Raw genomic sequence first — 25,467 nt, forward strand, 5'->3', positions numbered from 1 at the left:
GTTGCTCCCATTGTCAGGCAGGCAAGGAGGTGTTCTGGAAGATGGGGCCCACCCTTGATGAAGAACACAAGCTTGTCCCTTTGTCAATGGGTGATCTCCCATTGAATTTGGGCAGCAAGAATGTGGTGCTGTCATGGAACAGCAAAAAGGCGCTTGCAAGGTGTGGAGTTGATGCCTGTGAAGTGTTGCATGGCCAGCATGCTGCTGGCCCTTTCCTGGACCACCATGAGCTCCCATCCTTCTGCCCTGTGTCAGCTGCTTTGCTGTCCAACAAGGGGATGAGCTCCTTGGCACTGTAGGAGGAGACACGGGGACCCCAGGTTGCTCACCCCAGCCTGGGTGACAGCCATCACTGCCTAGAGATCCCCAGGCCGTGGCTGGAGAAAAAGAGGTGACACTGCTGAGGGTGTTTTCCTAATGCAGGTTCCTCTGGGGGCTGGAGGGGAAGAGGAGGATGGGTGTAGAGAAACATCCTTTGTCTCCCTGCTTTGCTCACCACCTTCTCCCCACAAAACCTGTGGGAAAAGCAAGCTCTTCTTGCCTGCTTTTGCTTTTCCTCACAAGCTCCCTCTGCCAATATTGCTGCTGGGTTAATCTGCTGTGAGGAAACACCATTCCCCATCACAGGCTCCATACATTGCTCAGTTTTCCTCCCCAGTGCAGCAGGCTTTACAGTGAGCCTGTTATTGCTCACCACAGGACACCTTGGTGCATGGATGGTTTCCACAGGCCCCTCACCCCATCACCACCCTCTCCCCATTCCCTGCTGCTCTGTTCCCTTACTCTGGTCTGTTCTCTGTTCTCCTCTTTTATTTCCCCTTTCTCTGATATGGTTCCCATGGAGATCCAAGGTACCAGTGGTGCCCTTCCTCTGCAGCCTGAGGGAGGGGGTTAGTTGGGTGATTTTGGGCTCACCTGAGCTGACATTGCATTCAATCCCAGAAGTCAAGGTGCTGCAAGTTCTGTTTTGTCTCTCTGCTACTTGACTTCTTCACAACAACAGGGCATTGGCTTGTTCTTTCCCTTTTTTAGCAGCTTTGCAGCCTCTCTCCATTGGACACAGAAAGGGTACCCCTTGCCAGGTCTTTGCATCCTGCCGTACCCAGCAATGGTCCTGTTTGCAAAAGCAAAAATAAAAATAAAAAAAAAAAAAAAAAAGACAAGAAAAGGCATTTGAGGTTTGATTTGAAAGTCCATTGGAAATTAGCACCAACTGATTTTGGAGAAGCTGAATCTGAGTGTGGGAATGCACCACTGCCTGTTGCCTTGAAGAGTTTACCCACTCCACTGCAGCAGTCTGGAATTTGCCTGTTTGCTTCCTTTTTTGTACATATGACTGTGAATATGGCTCCATCACCTGATTTCTTAGTCCTTGCATTAAAGGTGAGTCCTGATCTCAGTGCTCCAACATATAAACCAGGAACGCAGCAGAGCACTTTCCTCTGGAAAGGAATCAGATGTACCAGCATGGTAGGTATCAAAACTCAGGATGGGAATGCAAAGTGCCAGTGCTCTGATGGTGCACTTGAGAATGTGTGCTTTTCTTCTGATTGTGCTGTTCTTACTCTCCATGTCGTCTTCATCTTCCTGTGCTGGATCTCAAATTGATGTTTATTTGCTGGGAAGGGGATTAAAGAGAATTTTCTTCTCTTGAGATACAGCCTGCCTAATATCCTTTTCATCCTCCTTCCTCTCCCATGTCCTAGAAGACACTATTTTCAATGCAGATCAAAAAGGGCATTCATCTTCTGTCCACTCACAGAGAGAATGATATGCTTTTGCAGCAGTCTCTTCATCACAGTTGTATTGGATGCATTGAAATTAATAATTTTGATATTTTAGACATGAAACATTATGATTTTTTAATGAAAAACATGGGCTTGGATGTTTTATGTGCTCCTCCCCCTTCCCACCCTTCACCAAATGTCAGTATTGTGGATTTTTGGAGGCATGTGCTTGCCAAAATCCACCCCAGAGCTGCAGCCTTTTCTGTAAAACATAAGTTCAGTTTTGCATGGTTTCAGTGTACAAGTCATTATCCTTGTCACAAAATCCTTTTACTCATGTTTGGTTTTGGGGGTGAGAGATGGCTCCAGGTGCCAAGGCTCTCATGTCCCACTGCTCCATGCAGAGTGAGTGGCCATCCATCTCTCTGCTTAACTAAGTTGAGACCAAACATTTTAATACTGATAGATCACTGATCTGTGCAATTTTCAGAGATTAAAGTCTACAAAGCAGGACAACAGCTCTGCAAGGATTGTCCTGAGCCTCTGGTTTCTACAGAAACCTTCCAAGACTCTCTAAAGGGACTTGTGTGAGAATCAACACAAAGTTGTCCTCACAGTGGATATTTTGGCCTTATGGTGGATATTTTGGGTGTCTCTTGGTGCCACTGTGTGCCTTTCCAGCGAGGCAGTAAGATGGAAAAGAAGTGTTGCTCCCAGGTAGGAGGCAAAATTAGGTACCCTTTCCTTTTTGAGCCATTTTAGGACAGATATAATTTTATCCATGGGGAATCTTCTTGAGATGTTTCAGGTAAACATGAATCCCAATGAGTCTATTGGAAACAACTTCCAGGAGGGTAAAATTCAGAAAGCAGAAAGGCCCATGCTGGATTTGCTTCAGGGGGTTTTTACCTATTTCCCAGACCTTGTTCCCATGCCCCCTGATGTAACCCATGAGCCTCAGCTTCATTTCAGACAATAGTTAGCTGATGACAAACCCAAACCACGTTATCTTTTTGGTCCAGGCACCACCCACCTTTCAAACCTGAGATGCTCCTTCTGCTCCCATATTACATACGACATCTCTCTCAAAAATTGGTTTTAGTGTTTCTGCAACCACTGTGCTCATGCAATATTTCTGTCCCGGGCTGTGACTGCCTCCACCACCTCACTGACATGGCTCATCCTGCTTACAGCTGGAGACCTCCAAGGGGCAGGATGGCATCCATGGGAGAGGGACACAACAAATCCTCAAAATCACAAGCAACTGCAGCATTTGTGCTGCAAACCACTGTTAGAACCTCAGCCATTACTTGTTTTGTGGCCATTTCCTCACCTGTGCTGTAGGTGTTGCATTGGCAGCATGGAGCTGCAGGTGATGATGGTGGGCCTGGATTTGAGGCCACTGTTGATCAGCCATCTACTGAAGCACTAACAGGAGCTCCTGGAAGATGAGGTAGCCTCATTTACTTTCTCCTTTCCCACTTCTCTTCTGGAATCAGCATACCAGTTTGGGCTCACTCCCATGAGTGCATTGCCAAGCTCTTTGAGCTGTCTATAACTGTAGTATCTTCATTAGTGTTTAATAATCCCTGGTCATCTCTGAGCAGCAGCCCACGAAGATGTCATGCCTCTGACAGGAGGCACCTGTGGCCAGGCCTCTCTATTGTGGCAGCACGTGCTCATCAGAGCTTTGCACACAGAGCAGATGTGCCTGAGGTGGGGACAATGAGCTCAACCCAGCTCCCTTCTGCTGCCCATAAATCACATTAGAGTATATCAAAGCCTTGAACTGTCAGCGCTACCTAGATGTAAATACTGTAATTATCCTAAGTAAAATTAACAGTTTATCAGACTTCCTGTGCTGAATCTTTTTATTACAGGGTGGTTTTTTTTTCCATCACAGATTTGATTTGCCATAGAGCTTATGTGACTCTGGATTATAAATCTCTGGCTTTCAAACACTACCTGACATCGTGAGCCGTTACAGCAGCTAATTGGCAGCTGCTCAGAGGTTTGTTTTGCTGAGGAGAAGGCTTCTCTCCTGACTGCCCTGAAATTTTCTGGTCCTTTTCAAAAAAAAGGTGTTTCCATGCAATGAGTGATGTTGGATCCTTACCAAGGGCCTATGGGATCCAGGCACGGATGCAACCCCAGACAAATAAAGCAATGAGCCTGTTCCAAGGAGAACACGGGGTAGTGAGTGTGAGGAGCGGAAAGGGCTTGAGCCTTCCTCGTGTGCAGCAAAGCAGAAGGTACAGCATCACACAGTGAGCATGAGCATGGTGTCTTCAGCCCACTATCCCCACCAGTGACTGCCATCATGGGCTGCCTCCATGATGGGGAGGCTGCTGACAGCAGCTGCCAAGGTAGGAGCTTCAGAGAGGCATTTAGACAAAGCTGTGATAGTATCACAATTTTTTATAACACAGTCAAAGCTTCCTAATGATTGTATCAGGCTGCACAGTTCAAGCCATATGAAATAACCTTCTTTTCACCCTATCAGAACAAAATTTCTCCAGTAACAGGGAAGCACTTGACAAAGCCCAGTGCTGCATTTTCCACTGCCCACTTCCCTGCAGCAGAAGACAGACGAGAGTTTGCACAGGCATTTAACCATGAGTTACAACTGGCAAAAAAAAAGGGGGCTGTATTTTGAACACATTATAAAATGAGCCCTTTTCCACACACACCTTTGCACAGCATGAGGAGACAAGGAACATTGTTGCTTTTGTCTCAGCGGGTCCTGGCATGAGAGGATCACCTTAGTGTTTTTCCTGCCTGTTCAGTGCTTCTCCACCAGATCCACACTTCCTGAAGATGATTCAGATCATGAAACGTGACAAAACAAAACTCATTTTAATAGCTTGTCTTGGCCAAGGCCAACTAGGAATATAGCTGTGTTATTATTGTGAGCTGGAACGCAGAGCTGTTTACTTCATTCACAGGAACAACAACCAAATAGCAGCCCGTGGTGTTGGCATGAGTAAAGCCATAACTAAAATATTTCATGCAAAATAGAAAAAGACCTGGAATAAACTCCTTATTATGGATCTAAAATATTTTTTCTTGGGCAAAATAGGCTCAGAAAGCTCCAACAGCTTGTGAGAGTCTCCTTGAAAAGGGGAGTTTTCTCCAACATCTGACTGGAAACCTCTTACACTGTAAGGATGAAACACTGACACTCCTGCCTCCAGATGAAAGCCAGGGTCTGAACACTGGCACTACACTGATGAGTGAAAGCTTCAAGGCTGGAGACTTAAGAAGGACAGAACACTTAAAGAAAGAAATTTTGCATTTTAGTTCTGGAACCAGAGTGAGCATTGAATATGTATATCCATTCCCAGTCATTGAAAAATTAGAGCTGCAGGTAGAGTAAAGTAAGAGTAGGCTGAATCCATCATCATGAGACTAACATAATTAAGTTGTGGGTTGTTTTGCCTTGCTTTACTTTTCTTTTAATTAAAAGGCTCTCTGTACAATTTTGACAAATATTTTCACTGTTTATGGATATCTTCTTTCCAGTGACAGGTTTCATTCCCCAGCTGGATGTGAGCAGCTTCCCCCAGCCATGTGGATACAGAGGAGTTTCATTCTCTGGGTACAGCACTCATCTGAAGTACAAAACAGGAGGATATAACGTAGAAATAAGTATAGTAAAATCTGCTTAACTTTGAAAGAGGAACAGACTGTTTATCTGGTTGTACCAACATAATGTCCCTCAGTTTTGTTCCCAATTTTCAGTATATCTTGGACTATCTTCTGCATCTTAAGTAGATCAAGCTGTCCCTAAATGCCCCATGAACATACCTGAAAGCAATATGTGCTTGAACCTCAAGCATGTCTTCTTCTTCTTCTTCAGTCCACTGGATGAATCTTTTAAAACAGCCCTTCAAAGTGCCTTCCAAGAGAAGAAAGGGTTCCCTCTACAGGATTTCAATTTTCTCTCTCTGTTCTGGACACTTGATCCATCCACCCTGCTCTGCACCTCGCCATTTCCTCAGCCTTCCTCCGCCTGCTTCCCAGACCCTTGCAGGCACTGCTGGAGGAGACTGGTGCCACCAGCTCTACTGAGGCAGGACGTGGCTATGGGAGGCGGTAGCAAAGGTCTCCAACAGCTCATTCAGGAAAATGCCTTGGGATGATAGGTTCTCTTAGCCCCATTCCAAACTGCTGTGAGTGACAGACATGGATACATGGGCTTCCCCCCACCTGTGTAGGTCCATGGCAACTTTAGGAGGAGACATAAAAGGTGTCAGAGCTGCTCTGGCTTCCTTCTTTCTTTGGATTTCCACCACTGTTTTTTCTCTTGCTCGTGCTTCGGGATCAGCTGCAGTATAAACCATACAGAGGCTTGAAGAAGACCAGGTAATGTGCATCTCCTGGAAAGAATGAGCTTCAAGGTATTTAGTCCATGGGCACGTTTGTGTGTAGAATGGTGTTCAGAAGGACAGCAGGAAGGGAAATACAGACAAGTCCCGGCTCTGCCTTTGTGGAAAGGCTCTGTGCAGCAAGAGGAGCTGAGAAACTCTGCCACACCCCTGCTCACTCAGTCTGACTCTGCGGCTTTTCCAGGACATCAGGCTCATCCTCCACCTCAGCTTTCTTGCTGGCAGGCCCAGGAAAGCAACACAAACATCTGTAACACAGGTTTAGAAGTGATTACTCAGAGTCTACAACGCTTTGGATCAGAAAAGTGCAAGGCAAGCACTTTTATTTATTTAGGTGCTAGACATGTATGGTAATTACTCAGTGCTTGTGTTTGGGTGGCTTTCTAAGTTTGAAAAAAACCAGACTGCCACAAATCAGCCACCAGTAAAGATGTGTAAAGAAGAACGAGCTGAGGTAGGGAAGTTTCTGTAGTGAGTCATGGCAAGATCACAAGTAATTTGCCAGTGAGTTCCCATCCTCATCCTTGTCTGTCCAAGCCATTTCTGTTGGGTGGCCTCCAGGCAGTCGTGTGCTGCTGATGCCAGCATCCAACAACCCTGTGCGTGGCCTCCATCCTCACCTGTCTTCTGTGAGCAGCAGTGCACAGGTCCTCCTGCACGCCTCTGGGAGCATCTTTTTTCCTCCCAAAATCTACTCTTTGGGAAATCTTTCAAGGATTATCCAGAATGTAACAGAGATATATGTTGGGGCTGAAATGTAAGCTCTTTCTTTAGCAAGCCACACTGTTTTGATACAAGGAAAACCAAAAATCAATTTGCTCCCCCTCCTTCTGCACACACATTGTTAGAAACATAGACTAAATTAATTGTAGGAACATCATGCACCAAAGGGGTAGGGAAAAAAAAATTCAAAGCCTTGTAGTACAACTCTAACAGCATTTCATGTTCTCTAGGGTTTTCACTTGCAGTGACTCTGAATCAAGGTTTCAGTCACACAGAATTTAATGCCAATTTTTATTCTGCTCATTCCATGCTGGGGACATGCACTTGACCTCTACAAAAATACACTTTAAGGCCTCAATGCATCAGTGCTTTTTGAGTCTTGGAAATTTTTGAGGCTTCTTGAGCCTCTGAGCAGGCCCCCAAAATTATTTCTCTCTTTAGTCCTCTAACAACAGGCTTTTTCTTCCTTTCTTCTCTTGGGCCTGGATTAACAGATAGACACTATCCATCTGTGCCAAGGTCCCAGCTCCTGGGCGAGGTGATGAAATTGAAATTTCAGCTTCAGGAGCTGAGATTATTTCTTTTTATAAATTAAACTTTCAGTCTTTCATCATACTGAGAGGAAATTTGAAAACATCACCTACAAGATGTTGGCTGAAGTCTGGACATGCTGGAGCTGTAGATCAAACAAGAGATGCACTGCACCATGCATCTCAACCAGATTTAATGAGAAGAGTTATTTCTACAAGGGCTTTTTCCTGGTTTATGGCTGGGGTGGCCTTACACTGGCATATAAATCTGGCTGTTGAGGTAGAAGGTTTGGCAGAGGTCTCTCTTACTCACAGAGGTGTGGGAATCTCACAGCCCAATGACATCACACCAAAGACAGGGGACATTTGACATCATACTGAGGATGGGAGACTCCCCAGCACTGAAGTGCCAGCAGAGGGTATTTTGGATCACCTTTAGAGGTGATTTGAAGGTTAGAAGATGCAGAGTGCATCTGGCTGCTGGCACAGAGCAGTGAGCCCCACAAATGTGCTGCATTGTCCCTGGGAGGTCCTGCTGCAGCCTCTTTTGCAGGGCTGGTTGGAGGACAGGAGGACCTGACAATTTTGGAGAGCACCTGCCCCATGCTTCCCATCAGGAGTGCTGTGATCACTGCAATCTCTACCTGTTTGTTTCTGGGGGTGAATTTTTCCAGTTCAGTGGCTGAGGTGGAGAAGAAGGAAGTGAAATGCCCTGATGAAGCTCTCCAGGTGCTTGTGAGTAAAATGCCTGTCTTGGAAAATGAATCCACCAATATTTTATGCAACCAAACATCTTAAAACACATGATGATGAATGTTCTCAGTAGATCTTCTCTATAGGATTATCTTCTTCCCAGAGCATATTGGAGCCTGGATGTGTTAGGCTCCTGGCCCATGGAGTTTTGCTGAGGGGACACTTATTTTCTCAGCTTTGAGTGAGGAGCTTTGTCAGATAAAACTGCAGCAAGCAGTTAGCAAAATTCTGATCACTTGCTTCGCCATCAGTGTGTGCATCTTCTTGAACAGAAAGATTTTGCAGCCATCACTTGGACACTTTCAACCCCCACACCATGCCAGTAGATTGTTCTGGCTTTTCTGTAGTAAAGGAGCTCACTTTGGATCCTATTTATTTCAAGTATTCACTTCCTCTTACTCTCTTCTTTCTTTGTTTGTTTGGGGTTTTTCCCTTGAGAAAGCGAAAGTAATTTGCCTGTTCTCGCAAGATCTGATTTGCCTGCTCCCTTCCCCAGGACTGACACATGGCTGCTGGGACCAGGAGGTGACTAAGGGCTTTGCTGCAGCTGAACACCGAGCAGAGAGCCCCTTGCAAAGTTGTGTGTTATGTAGCGGGAAATGCTAAATATGATGAAACAGTTTCAGGGCTCAGCGTTTCAGCAGCCGATTACTCCCAGTCCAGGATGAATCACCCTGGAGCTGCTGCAACCTCAGGCAGGTGCCGCCTCCAGAGCCCTCCCACCACCTTCCCCACGGCCTTTCCCACCCCCTTGCAATGTTTTATCCAGCAGCAGCAGCAGCAGCAGCAGCAGCCACACGGGCACTCTTCTCACTCAGCACTCTTCTCTCCCTTCAGCTCCAGCACGATGGCTGGAGCCTGTCTGGTGTGGTGGGACATTGCTATAGACTTACTAGATAGCACCAGCAAAACAGGAGAGGGAAACTCTAGCTGGAAAGTTTTAGGGTCTCTCCAGGTTTCCCTGAGCCTGTGCAATTTTCTGAGAGCAGAATCTGCTGCTGTTGGATATACCCCATTCTCTGGAGAGGCAGAGGGATGCAGCAACCCTAAAGCAATAAATCCAAGCTGAAGTAAAAGGGGCTGTAGGGTCAGCCTCACTCAGAGAAGCACGGAAACCACAATCACAGGGTAGGGGTGATCTTGAGAAGGAGTTGATAATCCCAGTGAGTTCTGCAATCTGTTCATATGCTGCCCACATTGATGGCTGCTGTCCGGTCCTGGGGTTTAACATGTCCATGGGGTGTTCCTGAGGAACTCAGAATCCCAGCTCATCCCTGCTTTGTCCTGATTGCATAAATGACCCCAAAACTACACAGCTCTTGGGGTAGTAAGGGGTTGAACAGGCTCATCATCAGGTCTCCCACTGGCAGTATTCTGAGGGCAACTTCCCATAGGTACTGCCAAACAGTGTGGTTGGGAGATGTGTCCTCCTCTTCTTTGCACAACACCTTCTGGGTCCCCAGGGCTCCTCCTTGTCCCACTGTGCCATGAAAACTGGGATTAGTATCAGCTGCAGAGGCTGTCCCACCCAGAGGCATCACCATCCATTTCTGGATATCCTGCTCACACCACTCTGAGACCTACTTGTAGCTCCAGAAAACAGACATTTGAGGGGCTGCTGCAGGGTAAATTTGTGACTCAGCCCAGTTAAATGGTGGTTTGTGATTGGGCTGGAAACTGTTTGAAGCTGAGTCCATCAGCAAAGTTGGGTGATCAGAAGATGGTTGGTTTTATAGTTTGAGACAGGTTATTTAGAAAAAGAAATAAAAAGCCATAATGATGTGATATTTGATTGATTTGTCCTGAATTCAATTGCTGTTCTTTCAATTCCCTAAGACTAAAATACAGTAAAATAGGTTTTTTTCAGCCTCCTTTTCTTTATAGAAAAATATAAGATACCAAGTCAAGGTACTGAGCTCTACCAAGAGGCCCTGGCTGCAAACCTGGCCCTCCATTCCTTGCCTCTTCCCATTGCCACACTGAGGGCTAGATGAAAAAGAAAGGTTCTTTCCAAAGGGACTCAACCAAACAGGTTCACAATGTTGTGGTTCTGTACATAAAACTGAAAGGTTTATCAAAACCTGCTGTTGATATGCCCTGGGCTATTTAAGCAGATTTCTTAAGGAATGCTGCTGTTTTAGAACACCAAATCTAAGAGCATCCTATCATGCTCTATAAGTAAAAACATTAGGATACCTAAAAAGAAAGCAGTTTATTTTGACTATCCAGAATGAATGAACACTAGCAACCAAACTATATGAAAACACAACTAAAACCATAGTCCTTATTTTCTGTATTTCAAAGCATTCAGTTTTTCTCCCCAGTAATCTCTTGGTTATTAGTAAATGGCAGCTCTTTATAAACTACATTTTGAAAAATAAGACTTCCTCATTGATAAATCTTCAGAGCAAACCATGAGTTCCCAACCAAAGAGCTCTTCCCATGTCAGCACAGGATGCGAAATTTTGACGCACAACAAAAGTAAGGAGAGGTATTTAAATTCCTTTGAAGGAAAATAACTCCCTAAAATATTACTGTCAAATGCAGAAGTGCTAACATTTGTCAAAGCTGAACAGATCTTCACCTCCTCGGACTGCTGTGCCAGAGGGATCAGAGCAGGTGGAAGAATATGCAGAAGGCAAGGAATAAAAACTCTCTCTGACAAACAGATGCAGAAGCTCTGGAGAGGGAATGGGCCAAGAAGGATACAAATACAAGTTGTGATCCTTCATTAAAATAATCATCAAATCAGAAGCACTATGACCTGGTAGGTAAAAGCTTTAGTTTATAGGCAGGGAGGAGTGACCACTAGGGCTTGAAATGTCCCTTGGTGATAAATAAGCTGGTGAGCAAAAGTGGGTGCATTTACCATGTGCACACTCTGAGGCTTCACCATCATTGCTCCTCTGTTTCATTCATCCCCTGGTTGAGCTGGGAGCACCAAAGAAATCTGCCTGGCCTATCCACAGGTCTGCTCCAGGGCAAAAGTGCCTTTAGGGCCTAAGTGTTCTGGTCCATCCTGCCTGGCTCCTGCCAGTCCCCTGAGAATGGGGGCAGGGGAGCCTGTGGGCAGCTCTGCTGCTCCTCTCAGTGCCACAGCCACCCCAGCTGGATCATGGGGAGAAGTTTGGTGAGTTTTGCATCCAAAGCAGGGGGCAAAGTAAAAAAAAAATTCTCTTTCTCTCTGATGTTCTCTGAGCAGTATGGCAATGACACAAAATTAATAAAAAGTCTCTTTTAATTATTAAATATATAAAAGAGTGCAACAGTGAACCACATAGATTTCTGGAACTTTTTCCTCACAGTGTATCATTTCTCTCTTGAATTCAAAACCACGCACTAGTGAATTTGAATGAAAATCACTGAAAATATAAAAGCTCCAGAAGCATTTCTGATTGAGAGAGGTGGACAACAAACAGATCATAAAGCTGCACACAGTCTCCATAGCGACGCAGGGGAAAGGACGCAGGGGAGCCTCAGCCTTCAGGAGCATCACCAACCTCCACCGCACCAGGAGAAGCAGGAGCATCCCAAAAGTGAGGCTGGGAGTTGTCCTTCAAAGGGAGATGTCCCTTCAGGGAGCCAGGTGAGAGACTGTGCAGACAGAGTCCTTCTTGCTGGCCCCCTTGCCAAAAGAATCACTGAGCAGATGTGGAGAGTTTGGGATCTTGGGAAGAGACCTTCAGAAACATGGCCTTAGGACAGAGATTGAGTTGTCTGGGCTTACCTCAGGCAGTGGGGATGGCAGGTGATCTCAGTGTCTTCAGCAGCCCAAATTTCTATTTGAGACTGAGACCTGAAGAACTTAAAAAAACCAAATATATTAAAAACCAACAGAGGCCAGAAATCAACCAGCTTGACTCCAAAAAATCTTCTCTGTCATGCACTGATGAAAAAAAAGCACTGAACACTTCTGACTCCAGCATGGGGCACTGTTCAGAGAAGACTCTCATAGGGCAAAAACAAGATGAGTAAGGGAAAGGGTTGCTCTGCTACCCAATAAATAGAAAAAGCTATTGATAATTATTTTCAATAAAGTCAAAGTCCTTAATACTTTTTTTTATTATCAGCATACTGTGAATAAACTGCTGCTGAATAGGCAGCCAAGAAAGGGAATGAGATGTAGTCCTGAAAGAAAACAGTGGTTAGGGAGCACAGAGATGAGGTAAATGTTTTCAATTTCATTGTGCAGAAGCAATTTCACCCAGCACTAACTGACAGTAGTGGGTGATTTGGGGAGTTAGTGATGGATATGCCAGGACCCCCCAAGTTTGAAAAGGCCAAAGGAGTTCCTATGAAGAGAAAAGGGAAGACAAGAGAAACCAAGGGAATCATAGACCAGTCAGCCTAGCTATAACTCTTCAGAACAAATAATGAATTTATTTGTAAACATCCAGGAGATGACAAAGAGATGAGAAGCCAACTTGGATTTGTCAAGACCAAGCCATACCACACCAACCATCTTTCCTCCCAAAGCAGACTAACAGCAGAACCTCCAGAGGTGCAGCAGCTCAGCTCCAGATAGGCTGTGGCCCAGTCTCATGAAATGTCCTGCTAAAGCAGGCAGAAAAACACACTTGATAAAATTAGTGGAGGGCTAGTGGCAAAGCCCTGTGCTGATCTGGACTTTAGAGGTAATTTATTTTCCAAATAAAAGGGTGGGCCAAGTGAGAGCGAGCCAGGATCTGTGCTGGTCACAGGCCTTTACATGGCTTTCATGTAAATTATTTGCCTGGAAAATCAGGTTGATTAAACCTGCAGATGACCCTAAGCTGTGTCATGCTGCAAATAACAAAGATAACTCTCTCTAAAAATAATATGAAAGAGGCTTTATAAAACAAAATAAGATATTCAAATTTCAACTATGCTTACTAATGGCATCTTGGAAAGACTGAATATACATATAGATGAGATCAGTCAAAATCCTTAGCTACATATCACCCTAAATCAGGAAATTACTTTCTACCAGAGCACTGTGCAGAGCTCACCCCCTGATTTGTGCTGTCTCTGCAAAAGGAGAACCAGAGCATCTTTTATTTTGCATTTTAATTTTTTATTTTTAAGGTCTGCATATTGCCTCAGGCATGCTATAACTCACATTGGTGACAAAGAAATGTGAAAAGCCTTCCACTACATGACCAGCAAGCCTGGGGCCTCCATGAACTGGGAATTCAAATACATTTTGACCCTTGCTTGGACTGGACATTGTGGAATGAGAATATACCCAAAGCAGAGTCAATAGTGAGAAAACTTTAATGGTCAATTAGTAATTAATGTAACAGTGTTTTGTAGGTTTAGATAGAAGCCATGACAGTAAGGGAAAAAATTTCCCCAAGTTAGCATCCCAAGTCTTTTCCATTAAGAAATTCACAATATTGTAACTGTAGGAAGAACTAGCACAAGGAAACTGTACTAAGGAGAAAGTGTGCTAAGCAGGACACCAGGTACTCTTCTAAAAGCTGGGATATTTCCATTGACAGCATGTGATACTCCCTTTACCTCTGCTCCAGGACAAACTTCCACCTTACTGGCAAGGCTTCCTCCTACACATCTGCACTTTATATTACAGATATATGATCAAAACTGGTCAGGCAAAATTAAAGATCACTTGCTGGTGGGACTTCCTGACACAGCTCATGAGCGACCTGGATGACAGATACCATCCAAAGCACCAGGGTTCACAACTGGCCTGACAGCCCTACTTTGTGAACCCAAGGCTGATTTAAGTAGAAGTATAAATAATAACGATATGAGAAACATAATCCACTACCCAAAATAAAAACATGAACATGCTGCCTTGGTCTGGATAACACACACAGAGGAAGATGAGCTGGACTTGAGGGAAGGAAGGCTCTCATGGCGCTGGGCAGGCTGCAGCCTGCTCTGGGGCCACGTCAGACTCCAGGCTGTGTGCCCAGAGGAAGCCTTCAGTACTGTGCTTGGTATAATGAAGAAATATGGATGTGAATTAAACCCTCCAAGGAATGATGAAATTACACTGTTTGTTTTTACCTTTGTTTTAATTAATCAATTCCATCTCTTCTTGGTTTTCTCTTGGTATGAATGGGTGACCAGGTGTGCTTGTGTGAAAAATACCCTTGGAGGAATACTAAAACAAAGTAGTAAATTAGTTAAGATGGCAGGTTTTGGAGCTGAAAACAAGATTATTCAGAAGTAGCTAGGCTTACCTAACCACCCTTTCTACTTTGGCAGTGGAGAAAAACTGGGCCACTTGTGAAACGGGGTATATATAGACAATAAATGTTAATACATTTTAAAGTAAAATTAAGGTTTAAGAAAGACATGTTAAAGGAAAGTTACCGTGGTGATGCCTGTCACGTTATACCCCCAAACACAGTGAAAACAAGATTACCATATGAGCTGGGTCATGCAGCTTGGCAAAAAATCCAGACTGGATTTCCCCCTTCGAAGCACGAGAGGTATCTCCTTCAATATCCTAATGTCTTTCAAAGGCCTATGTTGTTCTTCTTTCTGCTGGAAAGCTCACTGGGGTTTTAGCCTGAAAAGACTCTGCCTCCTCCTTGAAATCTTCCTAGACAAGATTAAAATCTAAGTAATTCCTTCAGTGGCAACCTCACAAGTCAGTTTGATAGATACCCAACCTGTTGGTCAGCTATTTGAATCTAGTGATTTATTGATTTGATTTTAATCGTGATCTCAGTGTGATCACTTAATTGATCTGCCTTAATACTTAATTAGCTTAGTAGAAATAATGAATTAATCTACTGATATCCTTGCTCAGGTGTTCCTTCATGTGATCATCCTTTTTAATCACCTCTGCAGGGAATATACAAGGTAGGTTTACGCTATTAAATAGTCACTGAGGTCACAAACCTGAGGGCAGGAGTAAATTTGGGTAGGGCATATGCCAGCAGCTCAGCTCTGCATCTCTCCAGCCAGCACCTCATACACCCTGTGAACAAACTCATCTCCAGGCATGTTTGGTCTCCCAAAGATCTTGCTGCATTGCTGAATGAAGGGCAAGGAGGGCTTTGTCTCAGAAGCAGTCCAACATTTCAAGGATGTCTTTCTCCATGTTTCACAACCAAAGAGGAGTGGATAGGGCATCCTGGGCCCCACAGTGGATGATTTATCCTCCCTTAGCCTTCACTCATGAGCACAGAAAGCTCTGACTCTCAAACTCTTTAGGGAAAAAGTTGTGACTGAATTAAACAGAAAGTAAGATTTTGAACTGTAAGATTTTGAACAGTACAGAACTGGGGCGACAAGCATCCCATACTGTTCTTTTTTTTTTGCATTGTCACAGTTCTTGGATACCAGGAGAGATCACACACTCCTGTGGGATAGGTGACACACAAAAATCAAGTCTCAATGGACTTTTATGTGAGGTGGAAGGGTGGTGGAAGGAAATGAACAGCTGAAATCGGACAAAATCACTCAGTATTTCCACCTTGATGGTTAAAATTTGAGCAGAAGAGCTGAGACTTCATGCTTGTCACACAATGTGAGTGAACAGAGAAGGAACTGGGCTGGTGCCCATGGAGTAACCCACCATCACAGCATGAGTTCCCACTGCTCCCAGTGCCCAGGCAACTGTTTTCAGGATTGATGCTTTCAGATTCAGGTCCAATGCATAACCACAACAGAATGAGCAGAAAAAGAATAAAGAAAAAAAAGAAAGAAAGAAAGAAAAAAAAAGCTTGAAAAGCTCATATTACCAACTCTGAGTGGGTAAGGGATCCAGCTTTTCTTACTGTTCAGTCAGCTAATTTTGTTCTTTACGAATATTGCTGTTAGCTTTGTGAGAAAGTCAGGAGACATCATCTGAACTGGCTTAGGAATGATAAACAAGCATTTTAATTTTTCTTTAAACTGGAGAAGCTGCTAGAGGCCTGTTTTGCAGCCAGTTTAAGCCCATGGAAGGATTTAATCGGGCTTTGTTTGCAGGCGTGGCGGCAGCCTCTTTTAAAGTCATTCCTCTGCTCAAATCAAGCCTTGCCCCCGTCAGATTTTAACCACTGCTGCCGAGGTTAGGCACGGGGATGGGCTGGGGACGTCCCTGGTCCCTGCTGCAGTCACATACCACTCGTTAGTGCTGGCGCTGGGAGCCGGGCTGCTTCACTGTTTCCACTGCCGACTGTTTGCAAGCGCAGGAGAGGAGCTGGGAATGAACAGAGCAATGCAGAGTCGGGGAGGGAGGGGTTTGGTGGCTGGGCTGGAGTTAGTCACCGCAGACTTCCATTTCCAGATCGTGAGGAAGGACTCAAGCCATTTTAGGCATTTTCTTGGACTTCCTTCTCTGCTTTTAATTGAAATACCCAGGAGGGATGGAGGAATCCACAGGCCTATTTTGCACTGATGTGGGATCCTTCTGTGCAAGCACAGACGTGCTCCCCCTTCATATTGTAGAGTCAGACCACTGTTGTTAGTCCTTGGCTCAGTTCCTGTGCGTGGCAACAGGGAATCTTCCACACATCTCACCTTCTGGAAGCTGATGCACTCCTCTGTGGAAGATGCTCACCATGGTGAAAACAAGTTTTAAAGAATTTTCTTGCAGAAGCTAACTATGCTGGGATGGCTTGACTATTCAAAACAAAACACATTTAATTCTGATACCTCTGAGGTATATACATATACATTTATCCATATGTATCTCTAAGTGGCACAGATAGGAAGACATATGAACCAGCAAATTGCAAAATCACAAGAGGCTTTGAACACCCGTGTTCCTTTTCAGCAGGGCCTCAGATGCCTACATCTAGCAGAGTAAACATGAAAAAACCCTGCATACTGCCAAGACAACTGACACATCCAGCTGCCAGACTTTTCACTATGCTTCTCACTCCGGTGCTGTAAGTTTTGCATCTCCCCTTGACCAGCAGCACTGTCCTTTTGGCAGAGCAGCTGTTTGGGACATCACCCCTAGGGTGTGCCGGGGGAGCAGGCAGCAGGCATGCTAAGAGCACATCCAGCATGGCCAGGCAAAGTCCCCTCTGTCCATTCCCAAACATGGGGCCCATGCTCACCGTGCAGGCCAGCAGCAGCAGCAGCAGCAAAAATGGGATTTTTTGGTGTGGTTGATGTTACAAAGCTTTTTTTCTCCTGCTGAGACAAAAGAATTTTCTCTGTCCAGGGGAGCTCAGTGTCCTCGTCACCCAGAGAAGCTTCTCCTGGGCTTGGTGCTTGGCTTAGCAGCACTGTGCAGAATGCCCATGGCCAAGCCCCTTCACAAAGGGACCAAACATCTGCACAAAATACTTATTTATCACATGGTGAAAGAATTAATATTTCTGGCCTTTTGTGATGCTGATTGTGCACCTCCAGCTTTGTGTTCTGCTTTTTTTTGAAGCTGATTCTTAATTAGCAACAAAATTGCAGTCACAGAAACACTGAGGACAAAGGAGTAACATCAACCTTGAAATTGTTACTTTCATGACCACTAGAAAAGCTCTCTACCTTCCCCTAAAAGCTACTTAAATGTTTCTGCACTTCTGAAGAATGATAAACAAGTCCTTGCTAACAGAGTATCGTGACAACCTCGACCTTCCTTTCCCATTGGGGCCCGTTGGTGTATGAAATGATGACCAGTCCAGCCATCTCAAAAGGCTTTAGTTTTACTCCCAGGTGGTTGCACCTTTATTGTGGTGCCTGTGCTGGACTGGGTGACTGGCCTTTCCCTGACACCCTGCTGGCGTGGTCTGTGACCACCTCCACTGGATCTGGAGCATCCTGAATGCACTGAATCTGGAGGAGCGTCCTGTGGCACGCTTCTCCCATGTCTGTCCTGCAATCAGGAAGGCATCTGAGATGGCAGAAGAGGTTGGAGTAAGTATCTCAAATCAGCCCATCAACCTCTGCCCTGCTAAAATGATCTTTCCAGGGCTTGAGGCAATGTAGGAGCACAAGGAGAAAAAAATGTGCTGCCGGGGTGCTGCCACAGCTTCTGCACCCTGGCTGCTCTCTTGGTGCCTTTTAACAGCAATGCACCATCAGGGGTGATGCTCCCTTCTCCAAGGCTTGCAGGCCTCACACGAGGGACAGGCAGGGAATGAGAACTGAATGTCTGGTGCCGCCTGATGTCAGCATCCCTTGCTACAAGAGACAAAAAAAAAAAAAAAAACAAACAAAAAGAAAACAAAAACGAACAACTTGTAGGTGATTAAATGTGAGGGTTCAGAAGCACAAGGAAGTTTCTGGGAAGAGAAGTGATAAGTCTGTGTAAATTAGGAAGGTAGGGAACTGAGGATTAACCCTATTGTTTTACACACAGTGGTGGCATTAGAATCAATTGTATTCTGATGTTTGTGGTTAATAATTGACTTCTACTTCTGCATGAAGAAGGAAAGAATTCATGCCAAAAAGCCAAGAATGTACAAGATCTTTTTAGAGAAAAGCAGAAAAAAAAAAAAAAAAAAAGAGAAAAGAAACCAACCAGACCTATATTTCCTGTGGATTTTTTTCTTCCATGGCAGCTGCAAAACCAGTACATTTTGTGTTAAGTAAGTGTATTATCCTGTGAACAACGGGTCCCATTAGCTCTGTCGGAAGGCCAATACCCTCTACACTAAAACCATCTTGATTCAGTACATTTCCCTGTCACAGAGTAAATTTCTGCTTGAACCCATTGAAGAAATTACTTTAAATCTTGAAACATAAAAACTATTACAGCAAGAAAAAAAAGTTACCTTTTTCCTCTTGTTGCATTTTGATTGCAGACATCAAACACCACATTGCAGTCCAGCATATAGAGAATGTTGTAGCAAGTAAAAAAAAATCAATTAAGAAATACTGAGGGAAAAAAAACCAAGAAAGGAAGGGATTGTATGGCAGTAATACATGTACTCTGTTCTTTATAAACATATGTGTGCTGTGGATTTGTGTCTGTGGGACAATTCAGGAAACAAATGAAAAGATAAGTTTTGGGTTGAAACTCAGCAGATTTCAAAGTGCATTGTTTATACCCTCTGCAGTGCAATAAAGCTTATCAAGAACTTTTCCATTGGATACAAGAGTCAAAAGAAATAAGAGGAATGTGAACAGTATGCTTCCTTTGGGTTGCTACAATATCTGTAATTCTTTCAGCACAGATTTCCCATGTTAGCTTAAGCTCTGTCTCACAACGATCATTTTTAGCAGATAATCGTAAATACTTTGCTGAGCTGACTGAGTTGTTCAGAAATTTGCCATCATTTCACTCTCCACAAGCTCAAAGCATGTGGCAAGTTCAAGGGCCCTTAATTAAAAATATAATACTTTCATTCTAGAAGCTCTTGCTTGCATCCTGGTAATACTCTGGGATAAATCAACTGCTGATGTAAATGCAATTAATTTCAGTGTAATTTCATTTAGAAGCAACAAGAGTACTACATTTTTATTTAATGATTTGAATGTGCTTTCTGTAAGGAGGAGTAGGATCACCTCCCCCTTACACAGGGGAGAGCTGAGCCTGGGAAGTGGGAGGCAGAGATTTGACCAGCCCTTGGTAAAAGCTGGGAGAGCATGCAAGCCTCTCACTCTGATCCACATTTGTGCTTTCAGCATGAACCAGGACATGGAAATGACACACAAAGCACCACACATTTCAAGCACGAGATTTGGCCCTAGATCACCAGACCTCAAAGCTGCAATATTTCCTAGGCAGAATGTACTTCTGCCCCTTTCTTAAATTGAGAGGTCAATTTTTGTCTTCTTTTCCTATTTTGGTCTTGTAAAGGAAGACAGCATGGCATGTTTGTTAGAACTATAATGTTGCATTTGCTAATTAAATAAAGTGGGGTTTTTTGGGAGAACTTCTTTTAAGCAAAACCATGTGTTCCAGGGAGGAAACATTCTTCTGGTAAACAGCTGAGCCCTTAACATTTAGCAACATAACTCTGTGTTTGCAGCTATTGAAAACTGTGTGACCGAGGAAGCCTGTGTTTCTGAGACTGAGGACTGAAAGCATTTTGCTTGCTGTCAGAATGCCAGCCCTCTCTTTTATGTATACACCAAAAGCAAGCATGAACCAACTATTGGATGGTTGCTTCTTATGGTTTTAATAAAATTTGTCTTGTATCAAAACGCTGCTGGGTTTTAATGTTGACGCCGCTCTGAGCAATGTTCTCTGCTCTGGCACAGCTGGCTCTTGCTTTCCAGAAATATAGCTGCACCCTGGCATTACTTGCAAAAATTGCAGCCTTCAATCATTTCCTCATCCCTCTGGCCTGTGCCAGAAGGACCCTCCATGCACAGATCTCCTTGCTGGTACAAAGAAGGGGGTCATTCCTCCTCCCCCCACAGCTGCTGTGTGAGCAGGGCTGTGGTGACAGAAGGTAGCTAGGGAACAAAGTTACCTGCCAGACATGAACAGCAGCCCTGGAAAGCTCAGGGAAAAAAGATAATAGAGCTGGAAACTGCGAGCAGAAACAGGACTGAGAGAATGGGAGTGCCCTGTACCTGGCTCTTGCTTTCCATTCCAAGAGTCCACATCTTTCAGAGACACTCAAAGGGCCACAGGGCTGTGGGTCGAATCCTGCTGAGGGGGAGCAGGGAAGTTTTATTTGGTATAAGGGATTTCCTGAGCAGCATTGGGAAGCGGAGGAGGCTGGCTGGGTGACTTTGAGATCTTACACTGCTTCTCCATCCAGCAGCTGGAAGGGGATGGCCACAGTCCCAGCTCCCTCTGGGCCGAGGGAGATGATCATTGCTCATCTCACTGAAGCTGGGCTGCTGAGCTCTGGGCATCACATTGACCTTTGCAGTACAAAGGCATCTTATCTCGTTCTTTGTAGCCCTCAAAGCAGCTGGGCATGCTAACAAATTTCAGTAACTACCAGCTAAGGCCAAACAAGATCCCACGATAAAACTTCAAGGCTCTGCATTCCTCTCTTATTGCTTTCCTGAGCAGATTCTCATTTTAACTGGACTTATGGTACTTTCATCCAGTTATCTTAAAGTACATAACAACTACTGTGATTACTGACAATAATGAGCTAATCAATTCTTCTAGGTATTCTTTTCAAGGGATAAATATTACTATCCTTGCTGTAAGAATGGGGAAACTGAAGCAAAGAGGACAAGTTTTTGGATGAATAGGTGTGTTTTACTTTTAGAATTATAATATCCTCCTAGTTTTATTTGTATAGCTTTATGTATTTGCTTCTTAGTATGCTTTATGTTCTGTTATTTGCTTCTTAGTATGCTTTATGTTCTGTTATTGCTTTCCAGTAATGTTACCTGTCATGAGTTGTGTGCGTGTACTAAGGTTCATTTAAGAAAACTGCAGTGATTTCAGAAAACTTAACAGATATTGAAGAGTTTTTTGTCATTGTTTATATATACATGTGTGATTTATCATAACCCTATTTTCCTGGCTTTTCCTTCTCTTCCTCCTTCTTTTATTTTTTATGCTATGTTTTTTAGAAAAAGACTGCAAATAATGTTTTCCATTTATTTTCCATATATTTCAGCTTGCATTTAAATCTCTAATATGAAAAGCCAACTGAATATGACCTTCTAATGTCTAAAGAACTAAGATATTCTACTGGGTAGGAAGCTTGCAAGGCAGAACTATGGCTTTACTAAAGTATCAGTTAACCACTTATAATTAACATTCAGAGGACGTATGTTGGTTTGGTAGCATTTATCTAAGAGTTTAAATTTCCCACAGTTCAGGTATGCATCCCTAAACCCTTTTCAAGGACTGATAGACAGGTAGCCAGACCAGAGGCTTAACCGCACCATTACAAAAAAAAAAAAAAAAAAAAACAAACCAAAACAAAACAAAGAAGACTTTATTTTGTAGTCAGGTGAACTGAATGGTAGCATCTAGTTGTTTAGTAAGGGCCTGACTTCTAAAAGTATTCAGGTATTTATGTGCACGTCAGCATCTTTATAAAGCCAGAAAGTTAAAGTAAGTCTCAGCTGTGTTAAAAAATTGCTTCACTAACAAGGGAAACAACAATCTGGAAAAAAATTGAGGTAATATAAAACCTCTATAACTGGAATATTTTGTAAAATTTAGAAACCATAAAAGGCAAAAACCTGTGAGAGCCACTAACATAGTTTCTAAGGTGTCACTGTTAAGTTTTAGGCTGTTAGCCCTGACAGCTTTAGTTCTGATACTTTCTGCTCTCTCAGTTTATTTTCCAGAGGCTTATTTGTCATTTGCAAGGCTCCCTCCACCTCTCTTAGGGTGTTGTCCATACCTTCCAGACTTTTCAGGAAGGCTAATCCAATCTTTGGGCATTTTTTGAGTGGTTTGTGTTTCCCTTTTTGTGCCGGGGGAGACAAGAACAATCTTGCTTAACATAAAACCCAAACAAGGGAAGCTGAAGAGTGGGAGTATGTGAGGGAGCTGGTGGATAACTTACAGGGCTGTGAGTCTCCTCCTGTCTGTAGGCTCCACTTGTAGGCTGCAGTATGGATTCTGTGTTTAGTCTAGGCTCTTCCCAAATACCTGCTGCGGCTCTTACGTGGATTGCAGAGAGCTCGGCCCTGAGGGTGAGCGGCAAGGGAAGTCCTCCTCGCAAATGTCCGGTTTTGGATCAACACCCCCTGATTCTCCATCAGGAACATGCACGTGCGTGCATTTCCCTTCCACTCCTATCTCGTAATGGTGTGCGGCCCGACGGAGTCCAAACGCACCGAAGGGAAATGCCAGGACGGGGCATTTCCTCACGGAGGAGCCCTCAGAGATTTGAGGGGAACTCGTGGCAGGCCCGTAACCTCTGGGACGGCTCGGGGGCTGAGAGGGCTGGCGAAGGACCGCGCCACTGTCACCTGCGCCTGCGACAGCCCCTCTGAGGGGCGGGAGCGCTGTCAGGACTCCGCGATCCCTCACACCGTGCCCTGCGCCATCCCCAGCACACGCGGGGCTCTGGCAGAGAGCGCGGGGCTTGTGGCCTTATTTACCCTTTGGCGTAAAATTGTGGTGTTTGGGGGTTTTTGTTTTGTAACGCCGACGGGAGCCTGAGGCAGCTCTGGGCATCCCCGGGATGGGCAGTAGAGAGCGCCCCCAGATGAGGAGGAATTTATTCACAGAAAGGGCAATTCGGCATTGGGAGCTGCCCGGGGAGGTGGTGGAGTCTCCCTCCCTGGGGGTGTTTAACGAAAGACTGGACGTGGCACTCAGTGCCATGGGCTGGCTGACATGGTGGCGGTCGGTCACAGGTTGGACTCGATGATCTCAGAGGTCTTTTCTAATCTAATTTATTCTGCGATTGTGTGATTCTCACATCCACTCGCCCACCTTGGGGACCTCGGGATGCGGGCCCCGTTCCCCGGCCCCTTTGCTCGCTGGCCTGGGGCTGCCGGCCCGGGCTGCCATGTCTGTGGCGCAGCACGGCCCGGGACCGGCGGCAGGAGCGCCCCGCCCGCCGGCGCCGCGGGGAACCGGCCGGGAGCCGGCGGCCGAGAGGGAAGGAAGGAGGGAGGGCGGCGGCGAGAGAACCGCGCTCTTCCCGCCAGCGCCTCAGCCCACCGGGCCGGGCAGCAAACACGGGGTAGTGCAGCAGACCGGGGCGGCCACAGGGTCCAGCCAGGCTCCCCTGGGCCTACGCCGCGCACTTTTGGGCCGACAGATAAGGGCGTGTGGGGCGGGGCAGGAAGAAGGAGCCTTTTTTTTTTTTTTTTTTTCTTTTTTTTAAGGGAAAACCCTTCGCCTTTCAGGGGCGGGGCCACTGGAGTTTGCGGAAGAGGCCGGAGAAATGCGAGCGCTGATTGGATAAGCGCAGTCTCGTGACAGCGGCCGGGGCGGTGCCGCTCCCCCCACCCCGCCGGCGCCCCGCGTTCCATTGTGTGCGCTAGCGCCGCCGGGCCCCGCCCCGCCGTGTCCCCGCCCGCAGGAGTGACCACGCCCCCGGCGGCGGCCCCGCCCCCCGTGTTCTCTTGGCTCATTTCCGGCCGCCGCCGCCACCGCCGCTTCCCTCCGAGGGCTCGGGAGAGCGAAGGAACAACAGCCGCCATTTTGTTTGTGTGTGAGCGACGGAGGGAGGAGAAGGGAGCGAGAGGCCGAGCCGGACGGGGCGAGCCAGGGGGAGGGCAGCGCACAGAGACCCAGGGGCTCGGACAGGGGACGGGGAGAGAAGCGAGGAACCTAGACGCCCCCCCCCCCAACCCCAGCCTGCCCGTCCCCTCGCTATTCCCTCTCTTTCTGTTTCCTTTTCTCTCTTCTCCTTTTCCCGGAATTCTCTCTCCCCGCGCTGTCCTCCGCCCCCGCTTTGCCCGCTCCGCACACACGCCCCCGGAGCGCCAGGCAGGGGCAGTAGGGAGCCTGCGCTCGGCCCCCGCGCTGCCGCCGTCCCGCCCCGGCCCCCCCCCCCCCGCGCCGGGCAGCGCCGGGGACCCCCTCCCCCGCCCGGCCATTCCGGGGCGAATCCCCCGGCCTTCCCCGCCGTGATTTTTCTCCTGTTTTACTATTTTAATTTTACCTCTCGATCCTCTTCTCGGAGGGGTCGCTGCGCGGCCTCCCCTCCCACCCCGACTTCCAACCTCTTCGCTCCCTTCCCCACCCTCGCAGAGGCGAAGGGGGAGTCCCCCGCGCCCGAACAGCGGCCGAGGGTCTCCTCCCTCGCTCATCGCGCCCCGCATCGCCCGTGGGTCCGGGGGAGCTAAGACAGGCAGCCCCCTCCCTGCCACCATCCTCGGCCGCCCGGGAAGGGGGAAGGTAGGCAGAGAGGGCGGGAGGGGCCGGCTTCTTCCTCCTCCTCCTCCTCCTGCCGCTGCTGTGGGATCGGCCTCTCTGCCTGCGCCGAAAGGGGGGGGCAGCCTGCTACTGCGAACGAGAGAAAGAGGAAGGGAAAAGAAGAGAAAAAGGGGGGGCAGAAAGGGTGTTGAAACCCGCCCCCCACCTTCCCATCCCGCGATCGGTGCTGCCTCCATCAGGACAACAACCCCTCCTCCTTCCCTGCACAACAAGATGTGAAGCGGAGACTCCTGGGACTTATCCTCACCCTCCTCATCCTTACAGCTCCCCTTTCTGCAGCCATTAGCGACGGGCGAGGAAGAAGCGAGTGGAGCTGGGGACCCCGCGCACGCCGTGCCACTCCCCCCGCCGCCTCCCCCCCAGCCCTGTCGCTGGCGGTGGGTATTTTTTCGCAGGGTGGTGTTGGAGGGGGAAGGAGCCGCTGCTAGAGGACGGTGATCTTTTTTTCTTTTTTCCTCCTCCTCTCCCCTCCTTCGCCCGCCTCCTTGTGGCGATGAGGAGGAGGAGGACGGCGCCGAGGAGGAAGAGGCTGATGGCGGCGGTGAGGAGGCAGCAGGAGGAGGAGACCCCCCGAAGGATGAAGATGATTATGGTGGCGGCGGCAAGGAAGCACCAGCACAACAGCCGGGATTAATTTTACTAAAAAAATTTAAATATTCACCAGCCTCCATTTTTTTTAA

The 25,467-nt window shown here is 46.4% G+C and overlaps 1 protein-coding gene across 4 annotated transcripts; it reads right to left on the reverse strand.

The window, feature by feature from the left end:
- Positions 1-1,167: 1,167 nt before the first annotated feature.
- LOC106629475 (uncharacterized) lies at positions 1,168-25,447 on the reverse strand. 4 transcript variants are annotated; one of them, XM_074539433.1, is made up of 4 exons: positions 25,035-25,447; positions 22,455-24,856; positions 11,849-11,925; positions 1,168-6,363 (listed from the first exon to the last, which is right to left on the reverse strand). In XM_074539433.1, the coding sequence occupies exon 2, from the start codon at positions 24,721-24,723 to the stop codon at positions 23,293-23,295; it is 1,431 nt and encodes a 476-aa protein (XP_074395534.1). In that variant the 5' UTR covers positions 24,724-24,856; positions 25,035-25,447; the 3' UTR covers positions 1,168-6,363; positions 11,849-11,925; positions 22,455-23,292. The 4 variants fall into 4 exon arrangements, 3 of the variants coding, with proteins under 3 accessions (XP_074395534.1, XP_074395533.1, XP_074395532.1); XM_074539432.1 differs by having other exon boundaries at positions 1,168-5,338; positions 5,535-6,363; positions 22,455-25,447; XR_012580019.1 differs by lacking the exons at positions 22,455-24,856; positions 25,035-25,447 and adding an exon at positions 14,134-21,263.
- Positions 25,448-25,467: the final 20 nt, after the last annotated feature.

This window comes from Zonotrichia albicollis, chromosome 4, assembly GCF_047830755.1.
Source record: "Zonotrichia albicollis isolate bZonAlb1 chromosome 4, bZonAlb1.hap1, whole genome shotgun sequence".
Classification (NCBI taxonomy): Eukaryota; Metazoa; Chordata; class Aves; order Passeriformes; family Passerellidae; genus Zonotrichia; species Zonotrichia albicollis.